Raw genomic sequence first — 17,690 nt, 5'->3', positions numbered from 1 at the left:
TCAGTGCAATTACTAGAGCTATGTCAAAGATTCAACAACCATCCTTGTCTCCTGTTGAGTTAGTGGATAACAATGATTTGGGCTTGAATATGTTGTTTAGTGATACTCTGCGCCCAGGGTCATTAACATTGACTTCCCCTGGTCATCAACCTAGTCAGGACACTACTGACGTTAAATTTCTTACTCATGATGATTTAATCAAGGATCAGTTTGTTGATCAGTCACTGGAAAGACTGAGAGATATAGCAGTTACTGAGAGTGAAGCAAAGGATCTCGATAATTGTTACTATTATAGTAATGGTGTACTGATGGAGAAAAATACATGTAAGTTGTCAGCTGATAGTGTTTCCACCACAGTCAAGCATCTAGCAGTGTTACCAGTTGCATTTCGTGAACAAGCCATTGATTTTGCTCACAATAGTCCCATAGGAGGACATTTGGGTGTCAAGAAGACACTCGGTAAACTGGCAAAACATTTTACTTGGCCAAAGATGAAGAAAACAGTAGCTGATCATGTGCGACGTTGCCACGTGTGTCAAGTGACAGGCAAGCCAGCGCACTCACCTCCACCTGTACCTCTCATTCCTATTACCGTGGATGGTGAACCATTCTCACGTCTTATTATTGATTGTGTTGGTCCTTTGCCTAGAACCAAACTAGGAAACCAATACTTATTTACTATTATGGACGCTGCAACACGCTATCCCGAAGCTATTCCTATGAGAAAAATTAATGCTCGTGCTATTGTGAGAGCGCTAATGAAATTTTTCTCCCAGGTTGGATTGCCACGAGAGATACAATCAGATCAGGGATCTAATTTCACTTCTATGATCTTTCGAGAAGCATTATCCCACCTAGGAATAAAGTCTGTACTTTCAACCAGCTATCATCCACAGTCACAAGGTGCTCTAGAGAGATTTCATCAGACACTGAAGTCCATGATGAGAGCTTATTGTGAACATTTTTCTAGAGACTGGGATGAGGGTATACCTTTTCTTCTGTTCGCTATGAGAAAAAGTGAGCAAGAAAGTCTCGGGTTTAGTCCGTTTGAATTAATATTCGGACACCAAGTGCGTGGTCCTCTCGCAGTGTTGAAAGACGTGTGGACAGGAAAATCAAATCCATCATTGAGTACTTCACCTTCATTAATGCAGCAACATTTGACAGCCGCTAGAGAGCTAGCTTCGAAATACCTAGTTTCAGCCCAAGCTAGAATGAAGCAACATTATGACAAGCGTGCTGTCTCTCGTTCTTTTAAAGCAGGAGATAAGGTGATGGCTCGGAAATTAGTACCAGGTCATGCTCTACAAGCCAGGTATGATGGTCCCCTGGAAGTAGTGAAAAGGCTGAGCGACGTAAATTATTTGGTACGTACGCCTGGGAAAAAGAAATCTAATCATGTGTACCATGTTAACCAGCTTAAGACATACTACGCTAGTCCTCTACCTACTACATCTATTCTTCCTAGGACAGAGGAAGAAAACGTCAGTCTACCTGACATCTCTAGAGGTATAGAGGTGCTTTTAGAAAATTCTGTAACTCTACAGTCACTAGACGATTTTCTTAGTAACCTTGGGATTGACAAAGCTGGTGATATTAAAAACATGATTTTGCATTTCCCTGAATTGTTCAGTGATGTTCCTAAACGTTGTACTCTAGGTGTACATTAAGCAATCACCATATAGGATGAGTCCAACAAAGCATAAAGCATTGAGAGAAGAGGTTGATTTTCTGTTGTCTCACGGACTTATTGAGCGCAGTAAAAGTCCATGGGCATCTCCCTGTATTTTAGTGCCTAAACCTGACGGTAGTTTCAGGATGTGCACTGATTACAGGAAAGTGAACTCTGTCACCTTGCCTGATGGTTATCCTCTACCTCGCATTGACGACCTTATTGACCGTGTGTCAGCAACCCAGTTTGTCAGCAGTTTAGATCTCTTACACGAGGCTATTATCAAGTCCCGCTTACTGAACGTGCTCAAGAAATATCTGCTTTTACTGTTCAAGATGAATTGTTTAACTACCTCGTCACCCCCTTCGGCCTATGTAACGCGGCTTCTTCATTCCAGCGTATAATGAACGAGTTGACCCACAACTTAGAAGGAGTAGAAGCCTACCTTGACGACTTAGTGGTGTACAGTGACGAGTGGGAACAGCACTTGACGCATCTCAGAGCATTGTTCGAGAGACTGGCGCACTACAACTTCACTGTTAACTTAGCTAAATGTAGTTTTGGTCAAGCCAAGATTACCTATCTAGGCTTTTGTATCGGCCAAGGTGAGGTTGCTCCTATTGAGGCTAAGGTTCGTGCAATTTCTGAATTTCCAGTGCCACAGGATAGGAAGGGAGTACAGAGATTCCTGGGTATGGCAGGATATTATTGCAGGTTCTGTCCAAACTTTTCTCAGATTGCAGCTCCTCTTACTGAGCTTACTAGTAGCAAAGTTCAGTTCAACTGGACTAGAGATTGTTCAGACTCGTTCAAAAGGTTGAAGCGCTTGCTATCCTCTGCTCCTGTGTTGAAAAGTCCTAATTTCAATCTTCCCTTCTTTTTACATATAGATGCGAGTGGTTATGCAGTGGGCGCTGTGCTGCTCCAACAGTCAACATCCACTGACATTCTCCATCCTATATGTTACTATTCATCTAAGCTTAAACGACACGAGAAAAATTATGCCACTATTGAGAAAGAGGCTCTAACTCTTGTGGTGTCCTTGGAACATTTTAACGTGTATTTGGGCACTTCCCCATTTAAAATTTACGTTTTTTCGGACCACAATCCACTCACTTATATTAACACTATGAAAAGTAAAAATGCTAGGATCATGAGGTGGGCCCTCAGAATCCAACCTTATTCTATTAGTATAAAACACATAATTGGTCATTGTAATGTAATTGCCGACGCTCTGTCACGTCCTTAATAATTATCAGTTACATTAAATTAACGTAATTTTAATGCCCAAATACCTTTTGTTACTTGCTATGTCAAATTCAGTAAAGTAACGTAATCCCTCCAGCCCATATTAACTATGTATACTCATGTCATGTCTAATTATTATATTTATATATTCACAGTAGTGATGTGTATGAGGAGGAGACATAAGCTGAGTGATGAGTGGGTAGTGTCGTGTGGGCGATGTTACTGCTTGGCGGAACACTGTCCTGCCGCAGACCCCCCACCCTTCACTACACACCTTAAGCTGTTTCATACTCAGATGTCCATACTACATAGCATTCCACAACCACTACTTAAGAGTGGAATGCAGTCTCCTCTACTATGATCGAGCCTCAAAGTGCCCTGCTTGTCTACGTTATCCTGTCTCTACACTGATGTACATAACGATGAGTATGCAGAGATACGATACTGTGTACTGCCCTAGTACTAGGGGCATTTCTTATTGTATAGATGCTGTGAAATTATAGAGGTGCTTGGCACAAGAGTGACTCTGATTAATGTTTATATTATATTGTTATTAAAGTATCATGAGTAATCAGTAATAATGTGAAAGACATTAATGCAACTCCTAGTGTGACCGCTTGTCGTGTTGGGGGGGGGGTGTTGCAACCCCTGAATGGGTTGCAATGTATATATATATAATTATTACCTTTTCATATAATTTTATATTGCTTATACGTGTGATAATAGCTAAATCGTAAATGTATTGCTTTATATTATTATTTGACTTAGTTATGTTAGGTAGGATGTTACATATTATGTGCTCAGTTCAAGTCTTGATTATCTAACTACTGTAATTATCGCTTGTGGCTCGTTAGACTGCCGGCTTCTGTTTCTGAGCTGCAGCTGTCCACGGAGCTATCACGTGATCGAGGGGGGTGTCCTCACCTCGCCTGAAGTATTCAGTCTGGTCTAGACTCTCTTGGTGGTTGGACAGATTGTCTGTCTCATTATTCTTGTTAGTTCTGTAGAACACTGTTCACAGAACATTGTATAGATGTAGTGATTTTCGACATTGTACTGAGGTTGTGTGTCGCATAGACACTCTGAACAACTCAAGTCCTGAGCTGTAGCTTCTGACCTAACTTGTACTGGTATCTGTGTATTATCACAGTCGGGGATTTTCTTATGCTGAACTTAGATTCAGTAGTATGGGAGTTTTGTGACTTTTGTTGAGGATCTGCTGATGGTCCTTACTTAGTGTTGTTATATTATCTCCTTCTTCCTGATTCTGTGTCGCAGTTGCTTGTTATATTGCCATTGGCATTCTTTTCATTGTTCAAGCAGACTGTTCTGATTGCCAGTTGGTCAAGAAGTTAGTTATTTGAGGACTTTGTCAGTCACTTGTTTAAGTCTAGTCTAGTCGTGAGACAGCAAACTACTTAGAGCACTTACACATACACACAAACTTACTTGTACATATTTGTAATATCTTATTAAATGTTAATGTACCAGACGGTACTTAAGAATTATAAATGTGATATGTGCTTTCAGCACAATAATACTGTACACGAGAGAAGTGATGTTATTTTAATTACTGTGAATAATTTAATTTAACTTGATATACGCCTAGACAACTTAATGACTAATAAATTTGTTAAATTTTAATTTCTATAGTTAGTAGCCTACCAGTTGTAATCCTGAAGCACTATTGAATCATAATGAATTCTAATGGATAATTGGACAAGAATACTGACTACTTGTTATGAAAACCCAGTAACAGGCTGGATGCTAGAAGGGCAGTCCTTTCTAGTATTCACTGGAGATCTCTAAGCTTTTAGAATCGCGTTTTTTGTAACATCCGGAGATCTTTTTCCTTGAGTGAGGTTTGCAATCTTTGGCCAATTAGACTATACTCTGTCTACGGTCTTCTATACCCTTCCCCGATCTTCATGACTTTGCATTTGGCTGGGTTAAGCTCAATGAGCCAGTTGCTGGACCAGACTTGTAACCTGTCCAGGTCTCTTTGTGGTCCTGCCTGATCCTTTACCATTTGATTCTCCTCATTAACTTCACATCATCTGAAAACAAGGACACTTCTGAGTTTATCCCTTCCGTTATGTCATTCACATATAACAAAAACAGCACAGGTCCTAGGACTGACCCCTGTGGAACCCCGCTTGTCGCATGCGCCCACTCTGACACCTAGTTATGTACCATGACTCATTTTTGCCTCCCTGTCAGGTATTCTCTGATCCATTGCAGTGCCTTTTCTGTCATATATGCCTGATCCTCTAGCTTCTGCAGTAACCTCTTGTGAGGAACTGTGTCGAAGGCCTTCTTTCAGCTCAAGAAAATGCAGTCTATCCACTCCTCTCTCTTGTCTTACTTCTGTCACCTTGTCATGAAACTCCAGTAGGTGTGTGTGTGTGTGTGTGTGTGTGTGTCATGCCGAATAGGTAAAACTTGTGATTTTGGCTTAAAAAGCAACGCTCTCGTTGCCAAATAAGGCAAGTGAAAATGTATGTATGCAATAATTTTGCAAAAATCAATCTGAACCTAATGAAAAAATATATTTCATTGTGCTTGTTTTATTATTAAACTATTGTAAACTTATCTAAAATATGTTTAGTTGGATTAAGCTAAATTAAATGGCTCTTGTTATAGTTAGGTTAGGTAAGTTTTCTACGGGTTCTTTTGGTTCAAAATTATTAATTTTACATTAACATAAACGAAGAAAATATACCTTTAAGAGGAAATTTTAGAAAGGACAATTTTAGTGAGTTCTAACTGACCAATTTCACCTATTCGCTTTCAATTATGTTTATCTTGTTTGCAAACAATGTACAATGTATAGTTGTATAAAACTCAACTAGTGTTTGTCTTTGTTTCAGAACTTGTCAACCTGACGATGGTTCTACTTAGTTACCTGCTTGTATGTACCTCATTCCAGGTGAGTCCAACTGAGTACTCAGGAAACAGACTCACTTCATTCTGACAATAATGGTGCCAGGGGAATTACAGTAGACATTACAATATTTTTCCACCCTAAGAAATACACACTTTTGAGTATCTAATCTGTTGATTTTAAATTTTTTTTTTATATTTTATTTAAAACTCAGGTACAAAAATATATGGGTACATAATCAATATGTAACAAGATACAGGCAGTGAACAATAATCAACTGTTTACCTGGAGTTTACCTGGAGAGAGTTTCGGGGGTCAACGCCCCCGCGGCCCGGTCTGTGACCAGGCCTCCTGGTGGATCAGCGCCTGATCAACCAGGCTGTTGCTGCTGGCTGCACGCAAACCAACGTACGAGCCACAGCCCGGCTGATCAGGAACTGACTTTAGGTGCTTGTCCAGTGCCAGCTTGAAGACTGCCAGGGGTCTGTTGGTAATCCCCCTTATGTATGCTGGGAGGCAGTTGAACAGTCTCGGGCCCCTGACACTTATTGTATGGTCTCTTAACGTGCTAGTGACACCCCTGCTTTTCATTGGGGGGATGGTGCATCGTCTGCCAAGTCTTTTGCTTTCGTAGTGAGTGATTTTCGTGTGCAAGTTCGGTACTAGTCCCTCTAGGATTTTCCAGGTGTATATAATCATGTATCTCTCCCTCCTGCGTTCCAGGGAATACAGGTTTAGAAACCTCAAGCGCTCCCAGTAATTGAGGTGTTTTATCTCCGTGACTACACAGTACTGAAGAAACACATATATAATGACAGAACTGGCTGCTGCACTCAAATCAAACACCGCTTGTACGTACTGTGCTTCACATGGAAAGGTGGTCATATATACATATATATACACACATATACATATATACATATATACATATATATATATATATATATATATATATATATATATATATATATATATATATATATATATATATATAAGTAGTCATAATTTCTACAGGAGCATCCCTTCCGGTTTGGGCCTTCCACTGAGCGCACCCTTCCGGTTTAGGGCCTTCCACTGGGGCATCCCTTCCGGTTTAGGCCTTCTACAGAGACATCCCTTCCGGTCTAGGACCAGCAGCTGGAGGGTCACCTTTTCACACCTAGGTGTTACTTCCGGTTTTGACCATGACCTCGCCCTCGAGACTACCTCACCCTTGACCCCCCCAACCAATACCCCCCCCCCCCTTCGCGACCCCGCCGTCGCGCCGCGCGCCCGCCCCGCGCGCCCGCGCCCTTCGCGACCCCCCTGCCCGCGCGCCCGCCCGCTCGCCCCACCCGCGCGCCCGCCCGCGCCCTTCGCGACCCCCGCCCGCGCCTTCTGCTGCGCCTTCTGCAGCGTCGTCCGGATCGCCCCCGCGCCTCGAATTTTTTTCCGATTTTTTTCGAATTTTTTTTGAATTTCATTTTCTTGTGCTCTCCATCTCCTTGGATCAAGGTTTTTGGATTCCCCCCCTATAGGGTTTTCGAAATTCTCCAATTCCTCGGATCAAGTTTTTTGGGTACCCCTCCTTTCACCCCCCATCCCCAAACAATTTCTCAATATCAAAGTCTCCACTTCCTCGGATCCCCCTCCCACTTTCACCCCCCAACCCAAAAAATTTCTCGATAATACAAGGTTTTTGGATTCCCCCCTATGGGGTTTTCGAAATTCTCCAATTCCTCGGATCAAGTTTTTTTTTTGGGTACCCCTCCTTTCACCCCCCACCCCCAAACAATTTCTCAATATCAAAGTCTCCACTTCCTCGGATCCCCCTCACACTTTCACCCCCCAACCCCAAAAATTTCTCGACAATACCATGACTCCATCTCCTCGGATCAAGTTTTTTGGATTCCTCCCTATGGGGTTTTCGAAATTCTCCATCTCCTTGGATCAAGTTTTTTTTTTTGGATTCCCCCCCTGTGGGGTTTTCGAAATTCTCCAATTCCTCGGATCAAGTTTTTGGAATCCCCCCTCTGGGGGTAAGCATTCAAAATAGACTCCTCCTATGGGGGCATGCTTACTACAGGTCTAATGAAGGGTGTTTACTCGGCGGTCAGTGACGTCAGTATTCCTCTCATTAAGTTAAATGAACTAAAAAGGACCCAGCACACAGGTTGAATCATGACGACCCTTTTAGTTCATTAAAGTTAATAAGGGGATATAGTACCTACATCATAGGGAAAACATTTTCACTCTTAACCCAGGTTAATCCAAATAATTTCACATTTTTGTTTCGTTAATACCCACAATTTCTTTACAACACAAGTCTAGACATTTTTCTCGTTTTAACTATTTCATCTCAGGTCACTCCCCCACGAAGTAACCTCCTCCCCACCCTCCCGAACCCTCACACTCCAACCAACACCTCACAATTTTCACTCATAACCCCCAATTTTTCTCGTTTTAACCCTTTTAGTTCATTAAAGTTAATAAGGGGACACATGCATCAGAAAGTCACCACATCGCTTACATCCACTTTCGTTAAATTCACTACTCACAATTTTACATATTACGAAGTTAAATACGCACTTTTACTTTGAACATCTTCAAAACACTCTCATAAATCATTTGAATACTCACAAAAAATACCTTTATACATTTCCAAACAACACTGAAATACTCCAAAATCATCATTCGAACACCCCCAAATCACCTCTGAATACTCCCAGAACACCTTCATAAGTACTCTTGCACATCATTTGAACACCTTCATAAGTACTCTCTTAATCATTTGTACACCTTCAAAAAACACCTTTGAATACTCACATAAACACCCTTGAACACCTTCAAAACACCTTTGAATAACCTCAAAACACCTTTGAACACCTTCAAAACACCCTTGAACACCTTCAAAACACCCTTGAACACTCTCAAAAACAACATTTGAACACACTCAAAACACCTTTGAACACCTTTGAACATTTCCAAAACACTATTTGAGTACTCCCAAATAAGATTTGACATCTCTAATTTATCTGCACTTACACATTTCATTAAATTACAACTCATCCCTCAGTCTCCAGACTAGGCATTTTCTCGTTTTTACCCTTTTAGTTCATTAAAGTTATTAAGGGGACACAATACATCAGAAAAAAGTCACAAAAACTAACTCAAACACTTTACTTTGAACACCCCCCAAAGTACTCTCATAATCATTTGAATACTCACATAAACACCCTTGAACACCTTCAAAACACCTTTGAATATCGTTTTTAAACTAATTTCATCACAACCCACTTATATCATCTTTTTTCGGTAACTCTAATTCGACTACACTACCCTCATCAATTACCAACAAATTTTACTCGTTTTAACTAATGTCATCACTGTAACCAAGATTTTCACAAAAAAAAAAAAACTCTATGACACCTAACACACACGCACACACACACCCCACAACACCCACAATTTTTTTTCTCGTTTTAACCCTTTTAGTTCATTAAAGTTAATAAGGGGACACAGTACATCAGAAAGTCAGAACAACAACATCCACAACCCACAATTTTTTCTCGTTTTAGCTAATTTCATCAGAAAAAGTCCCAACAACAACCCACTTATAACATCTTTTTTCGGTATCTCTAGTTCGACAACAACACCTTCAAAACACTCTTGAACACCTTCAAAAACACCTTTGAACATTTCCAAAACACTATTTGAGTACTCCCAATTACACCACTGATTACTACTAAAACACCGCTGAATTCAATCAAAACACCCTTCAACACCTTCAAACACCCTTGAACACACTCAAAACACCCTTCAACACCTTCAAAACACCTTTGAACACCTTCAAAACACATTTGAACACCTTCAAAACACTCATAATCATTTGAACACACTCAAAACACCTTTGAATAACCTCAAAACACCTTTGAACACCTTCAAAACACCCTTGAACACCCTTGATCACCTTCAAAAAAACAACATTTGAACACACTCAAAACACCTTTGAACACCTTTGAACATTTCCAAACAACACTGAAACACTTCCAAAAACACCATTTGAGTACTCCCAAATACACCACTGAATACTAAAACACCACTGAATACACTAAAAACACCACCAAAATCAACATAAACTAAGATCAACACCCACATCCCACAACACCCACAACCCACAACACCCACAATTTTTTCTCGTTTTATCTAATTTCATCAGAAAGGCACAACACCCACACCTCCCATTTTTTTTCTCGTTTTAACCCTTTTAGTTCATTAAAGTTAATAAGGGGACACACTACATCAGAAAAAGTCACATCAACAACCCACTTATAACGTCTTTTCGGTATCTCTAGTTCGACAACAACACCCACATCCCACAACACCCACATCCCACATCCCACACACATACACAGACACACACACACACACACCCTAACCTAGCCTAACCTAACCTAACTTATCCTAACCTAGCCTAACCTAACCTAACCTAGCCTAACCTAACCTAACCTAACCTAACCTAACCTAACCTAACCTAACCTAACCTAACCTAACCTTTACCTAACCTTTACCTAACCTAATCTAACCTTGCCTAACCATTACCTAACCTAACCTAACCTATCTTAACCTAACCCAACCTAACCTAGCCGAACCTATCCTAACCTAACCTAAAATATATTGGAACACTTCCAAAAAATACATTAGAGTACTCCAGAATTACTTTGAACGACTCCATTTTTGGATATTTCCAAATTAGTTTTGAAAACTTTATCGTAAAATCGAACATTATTTTCTTGTTGGTAAACACACTCAATGGTAGAAATATTTACTCGATTTCCGAATAGAAACACTTTCCTCGCTCTGAGAGACTCATTGTGGGTCACCCCTCCCCCCCCCCCCCCCCAACACCACTGGGTAATGCGGTTCACACCCAAGGTAGATTTAAGATAATCATGAACACCTGCGCCAACTCAGGACAGACAGACGCCATGAAATGCGGGTAACATCCAAGGTAGAAAATCATCTCTTTCCAGACCATCTGTCTATCCTAACCTAACCTAACCTAACCTAACCTAATTCCTAACCTAACCTAACCTAACCTAATTCCTAACCTAACCTAACCTCACCTAACCGAACCTAACCTAACTCCATCAATCACCTCTATCCTAACCTAACCTAACCTAACCTAACCCAACCTAACTCCATCAAACACCTCTATCCTAACCTAACCTATCCTAACCTAACCTAACTCCATCAAACACCTCGAATACTACTTAACTTAACCTAACCTAACCTTACCTAACCTTACCTAACCTACCGAACCTAACCTAACCTAACCTATCCTAACCTAACCTAACCTATCCTAACCTAACCTAACCTAACCTAACTTATCCTAAGCTAACCTAACCTAACTTATCCTAACCTAACCTAACCTAACTTATCCTAACCTAACCTAAATAACGAACCTAACCTAACTTATCCTAATCTAATCTAACCTAACCTAACCTAACTTATCCTAACCTAACCTAACTTATCCTAACCTAACCTAACCTAACCTAAAATAACCTAACCTAACTTATCCTAACCTACTCACTTTACTTTGAACACCTTCAAAACACGCTCATACATCATTTGAGACCCCCTTTTCTCAATATCTCCCATCCACAACCTTTATCATCTCACTACAGAACAACCCCAAGATTACTTCGAACACTCTCATAAAGCATTTGAGTACTCACATAAACACTTTTGAACATTTCCAAACAACACTGAAGCACTTCCAAAATATCATTTTGATTACTCCCAAATAAGATTTGACAGCTCTAATTTATCTACACTTACACATTTCATTAAATTACATCTCATCCCCCCCAAACTCCTCCCTCATTCTCCAGACTTTACAACATTAGCACAAAAAAAAAAACTAACTCATACACTTATGACATGAGACATTACCATATCTAACACACTGACTAACTTTGAACCAACTCTGAACACCACTGATCTTCTTCAAAAAATGCTCTGCACATCATTTGAACACCTTCAAAAAAAAACACCATCAAACACCTCCGAATACTCCCAAAAAACACTACTGATTACTACCAAATCACCACTGAATACTACCAATCACCGTCAAAATCACCAGAAACTAAGTTTAACATCACCATCTAACATCCTTTTTATAGAAATCCCCTCAAATCACTATAACCAAGAACTCCCTCCCCATTTGACGCATAAAAAAAAAAGCATGAACACAAACCTAATACGCAAACACTTAGTACATGATCACCATCAACTGAAAACATATCTTGTACACACACATAATATAAGACAATCACCAACTACAATCACTCATGTTCACTTACCTCAAAATCACTAATATCACAGAAAACAATCATTTTTATAAACATTTCACACACACACACACAAAAAAAAAATCATATTTGACAATATCTAAGCGCACTCACCTCACTACCACCAACACACGATGTCTCACCTCACAGGACCGACGAGCTCACCTCCAGTGACGTCACACTCCCATTGTGTTACTTGGTGGTTGGTAACATCAACCTGTTGTACCCTACATTATCTAAGAACACTATATCCAAGACGATTACCAGATTTTATGATCCCCAACACCAAGATCACAGAAAACACACATTTTTTATAATTATTCACACAAAAATCACGATCACCATTTCCATATCATGTTTACCGTCATCTATCAACACCAAGATCACCAAAAAATCTAAGATCATGCATCTCAAAACTACTATGATCACTGAAAACACTTATTTTTTAAACATTCGCACAAAAATAAGACATACACAAAAATACCACAACACTTCCACCAACATCTATAACATAACATGAGCACTATAACATATCACTATCACAAAAAAAAATAATACACAGACACCCACATATTATACATTTCAATTGCAAATTTAAGACATGAGACATACACACCAAATCTAAGACATTCACCTCCAACTAAGACATACACATCACCCCTAAAACTTCCTTCCTTATTCATTCCGTATATCACCTAGAGCTGTTTTAACCCCGACGGATCCATCACGACGTAGGAGCCAGAGGAACCATCACCACTCCAACACCACCTACTACACTCTGGCTCCTACGTCGTGGTGGATCCGTCGGGGTTAAAACGTCTCTAGGAGATATACGGAATGAATAAGGAAGGAAGTTTTAGGGGTGATGTGTATGTCTTAGTTGGAGGTGAATGTCTTAGATTTGGTGTGTATGTCTCATGTCTTAAATTTGCAATTGAAATGTATAATATGTGGGTGTCTGTGTATTATTTTTTTTTGTGATAGTGATATGTTATAGTGCTCATGTTATGTTATAGATGTTGGTGGAAGTGTTGTGGTATTTTTGTGTATGTCTTATTTTTGTGCGAATGTTTAAAAAATAAGTGTTTTCAGTGATCATAGTAGTTTTGAGATGCATGATCTTAGATTTTTTGGTGATCTTGGTGTTGATAGATGACGGTAAACATGATATGGAAATGGTGATCGTGATTTTTGTGTGAATAATTATAAAAAATGTGTGTTTTCTGTGATCTTGGTGTTGGGGATCATAAAATCTGGTAATCGTCTTGGATATAGTGTTCTTAGATAATGTAGGGTACAACAGGTTGATGTTACCAACCACCAAGTAACACAATGGGAGTGTGACGTCACTGGAGGTGAGCTCGTCGGTCCTGTGAGGTGAGACATCGTGTGTTGGTGGTAGTGAGGTGAGTGCGCTTAGATATTGTCAAATATGATTTTTTTTTTGTGTGTGTGTGTGAAATGTTTATAAAAATGATTGTTTTCTGTGATATTAGTGATTTTGAGGTAAGTGAACATGGGTGATTGTAGTTGGTGATTGTCTTATATTATGTGTGTGTACAAGATATGTTTTCAGTTGATGGTGATCATGTACTAAGTGTTTGCGTATTAGGTTTGTGTTCATGCTTTTTTTTTTATGCGTCAAATGGGGAGGGAGTTCTTGGTTATAGTGATTTGAGGGGATTTCTATAAAAAGGATGTTAGATGGTGATGTTAAACTTAGTTTCTGGTGATTTTGACGGTGATTGGTAGTATTCAGTGGTGATTTGGTAGTAATCAGTAGTGTTTTTTGGGAGTATTCGGAGGTGTTTGATGGTGTTTTTTTTTTTGAAGGTGTTCAAATGATGTGCAGAGCATTTTTTGAAGAAGATCAGTGGTGCTCAGAGTTGGTTCAAAGTTAGTCAGTGTGTTAGATATGGTAATGTCTCATGTCATAAGTGTATGAGTTAGTTTTTTTTTTGTGCTAATGTTGTAAAGTCTGGAGAATGAGGGAGGAGTTTGGGGGGGATGAGATGTAATTTAATGAAATGTGTAAGTGTAGATAAATTAGAGCTGTCAAATCTTATTTGGGAGTAATCAAAATGATATTTTGGAAGTGCTTCAGTGTTGTTTGGAAATGTTCAAAAGTGTTTATGTGAGTACTCAAATGCTTTATGAGAGTGTTCGAAGTAATCTTGGGGTTGTTCTGTAGTGAGATGATAAAGGTTGTGGATGGGAGATATTGAGAAAAGGGGGTCTCAAATGATGTATGAGCGTGTTTTGAAGGTGTTCAAAGTAAAGTGAGTAGGTTAGGATAAGTTAGGTTAGGTTATTTTAGGTTAGGTTAGGTTAGGTTAGGATAAGTTAGGTTAGGATAAGTTAGGTTAGGTTAGGTTAGATTAGATTAGGATAAGTTAGGTTAGGTTCGTTATTTAGGTTAGGTTAGGATAAGTTAGGTTAGGTTAGGTTAGGATAAGTTAGGTTAGGTTAGCTTAGGATAAGTTAGGTTAGGTTAGGTTAGGTTAGGATAGGTTAGGTTAGGTTAGGATAGGTTAGGATAGGTTAGGTTAGGTTAGGTTCGGTAGGTTAGGTAAGGTTAGGTAAGGTTAGGTAAGGTTAGGTTAGGTTAAGTTAAGTAGTATTCGAGGTGTTTGATGGAGTTAGGTTAGGTTAGGATAGGTTAGGTTAGGATAGAGGTGTTTGATGGAGTTAGGTTGGGTTAGGTTAGGTTAGGTTAGGTTAGGATAGAGGTGATTGATGGAGTTAGGTTAGGTTCGGTTAGGTGAGGTTAGGTTAGGTTAGGAATTAGGTTAGGTTAGGTTAGGTTAGGAATTAGGTTAGGTTAGGTTAGGTTAGGTTAGGATAGACAGATGGTCTGGAAAGAGATGATTTTCTACCTTGGATGTTACCCGCATTTCATGGCGTCTGTCTGTCCTGAGTTGGCGCAGGTGTTCATGATTATCTTAAATCTACCTTGGGTGTGAACCGCATTACCCAGTGGTGTTGGGGGGGAAGGGGTGACCCACAATGAGTCTCTCAGAGCGAGGAAAGTGTTTCTATTCGGAAATCGAGTAAATATTTCTACCATTGAGTGTGTTTACCAACAAGAAAATAATGTTCGATTTTACGATAAAGTTTTCAAAACTAATTTGGAAATATCCAAAAATGGAGTCGTTCAAAGTAATTCTGGAGTACTCTAATGTATTTTTTGGAAGTGTTCCAATATATTTTAGGTTAGGTTAGGATAGGTTCGGCTAGGTTAGGTTGGGTTAGGTTAAGATAGGTTAGGTTAGGTTAGGTAATGGTTAGGCAAGGTTAGATTAGGTTAGGTAAAGGTTAGGTAAAGGTTAGGTTAGGTTAGGTTAAGTTAGGTAAAGGTTAGGTAAAGGTTAGGTTAGGTTAAGTTAGGTTAGGCTAGGTTAGGTAAGGTTAGGCTAGGTTAGGATAAGTTAGGTTAGGTTAGGCTAGGTTAGGGTGTGTGTGTGTGTGTGTCTGTGTATGTGTGTGGGATGTGGGATGTGGGTGTTGTGGGATGTGGGTGTTGTTGTCGAACTAGAGATACCGAAAAGACGTTATAAGTGGGTTGTTGATGTGACTTTTTCTGATGTAGTGTGTCCCCTTATTAACTTTAATGAACTAAAAGGGTTAAAACGAGAAAAAAAATGGGAGGTGTGGGTGTTGTGCCTTTCTGATGAAATTAGATAAAACGAGAAAAAATTGTGGGTGTTGTGGGTTGTGGGTGTTGTGGGATGTGGGTGTTGATCTTAGTTTATGTTGATTTTGGTGGTGTTTTGAGTGTATTCAGTGGTGTTTTAGTATTCAGTGGTGTATTTGGGAGTACTCAAATGGTGTTTTTGGAAGTGTTTCAGTGTTGTTTGGAAATGTTCAAAGGTGTTCAAAGGTGTTTTGAGTGTGTTCAAATGTTTTTTTGAAGGTGATCAAGGGTGTTCAAGGGTGTTCTGAAGGTGTTCAAAGGTGTTTTGAGGTTATTCAAAGGTGTTTTGAGTGTGTTCAAATGATTATGAGTGTTTTGAAGGTGTTCAAAGGTGTTTTGAAGGTGTTCAAAGGTGTTTTGAAGGTGTTGAAGGGTGTTTTGAGTGTGTTCAAGGGTGTTTGAAGGTGTTGAAGGGTGTTTTGATTGAATTCAGCGGTGTTTTAGTAGTAATCAGTGGTGTAATTGGGAGTACTCAAATAGTGTTTTGGAAATGTTCAAAGGTGTTTTTGAAGGTGTTCAAGAGTGTTTTGAAGGTGTTGTTGTCGAACTAGAGATACCGAAAAAAGATGATATAAGTGGGTTGTGATGAAATTAGTTTAAAAACGATATTCAAAGGTGTTTTGAAGGTGTTCAAGGGTGTTTATGTGAGTATTCAAATGATTATGAGAGTACTTTGGGGGGTGTTCAAAGTAAAGTGTTTGAGTTAGTTTTTGTGACTTTTTTCTGATGTATTGTGTCCCCTTAATAACTTTAATGAACTAAAAGGGTAAAAACGAGAAAATGCCTAGTCTGGAGACTGAGGGATGAGTTGTAATTTAATGAAATGTGTAAGTGCAGATAAATTAGAGATGTCAAATCTTATTTGGGAGTACTCAAATAGTGTTTTGGAAATGTTCAAAGGTGTTCAAAGGTGTTTTGAGTGTGTTCAAATGTTGTTTTTGAGAGTGTTCAAGGGTGTTTTGAAGGTGTTCAAGGGTGTTTTGAAGGTGTTCAAAGGTGTTTTGAGGTTATTCAAAGGTGTTTTGAAGGTGTTCAAGGGTGTTTATGTGAGTATTCAAAGGTGTTTTTTGAAGGTGTACAAATGATTAAGAGAGTACTTATGAAGGTGTTCAAATGATGTGCAAGAGTACTTATGAAGGTGTTCTGGGAGTACTCAGAGGTGATTTGGGGGTGTTCGAATGATGATTTTGGAGTATTTCAGTGTTGTTTGGAAATGTATAAAGGTATTTTTTGTGAGTATTCAAATGATTTATTAGAGTGTTTTGAAGATGTTCAAAGTAAAAGTGCGTATTTAACTTCGTAATATGTAAAATTGTGAGTAGTGAATTTAACGAAAGTGGATGTAAGCGATGTGGTGACTTTCTGATGCATGTGTCCCCTTATTAACTTTAATGAACTAAAAGGGTTAAAACGAGAAAAATTGGGGGTTATGAGTGGAAATTGTGAGGTGTTGGTTGGAGTGTGAGGGTTCGGGAGGGTGGGGAGGAGGTTACTTCGTGGGGGAGTGACCTGAGATGAAATAGTTAAAACGAGAAAAATGTCTAGACTTGTGTTGTAAAGAAATTGTTGTGGGTATTAACGAAACAAAAATGTGAAATTATTTGGATTAACCTGGGTTAAGAGTGAAAATGTTTTCCCTATGATGTAGGTACTATATCCCCTTATTAACTTTAATGAACTAAAAGGGTCGTCATGATTCAACCTGTGTGCTGGGTCAACACGTGACGTCACTGACCGCCGAGTAAACACCCTTCATTAGACCTGTAGTAAGCATGCCCCCATAGGAGGAGTCTATTCTGAATGCTTACCCCCAGAGGGGGGATTCCAAAAACTTGATCCGAGGAATTGGAGAATTTCGAA

The 17,690-nt window shown here is 39.4% G+C and overlaps 1 protein-coding gene across 2 annotated transcripts in view; it reads left to right on the top strand.

The window, feature by feature from the left end:
* Positions 1–17,690, top strand: part of LOC128692955 (solute carrier family 22 member 20) — a 392,405-nt gene that overhangs the window by 304,193 nt on the left and 70,522 nt on the right. For both annotated transcript variants that reach the window (XM_070081788.1, XM_070081794.1), the window contains one exon: positions 5,791–5,849. In XM_070081788.1, coding sequence (XP_069937889.1) covers positions 5,791–5,849 — 59 coding nt within the window. The remainder of the gene's footprint in view (positions 1–5,790; positions 5,850–17,690) is intronic.

This window comes from Cherax quadricarinatus, chromosome 6 (assembly GCF_038502225.1).
Source record: "Cherax quadricarinatus isolate ZL_2023a chromosome 6, ASM3850222v1, whole genome shotgun sequence".
NCBI lineage: Eukaryota > Metazoa > Arthropoda > Malacostraca > Decapoda > Parastacidae > Cherax > Cherax quadricarinatus.
Note: the sequence above shows the minus strand (reverse complement) of the source record. Positions and strands in the feature narration are given on the sequence as shown.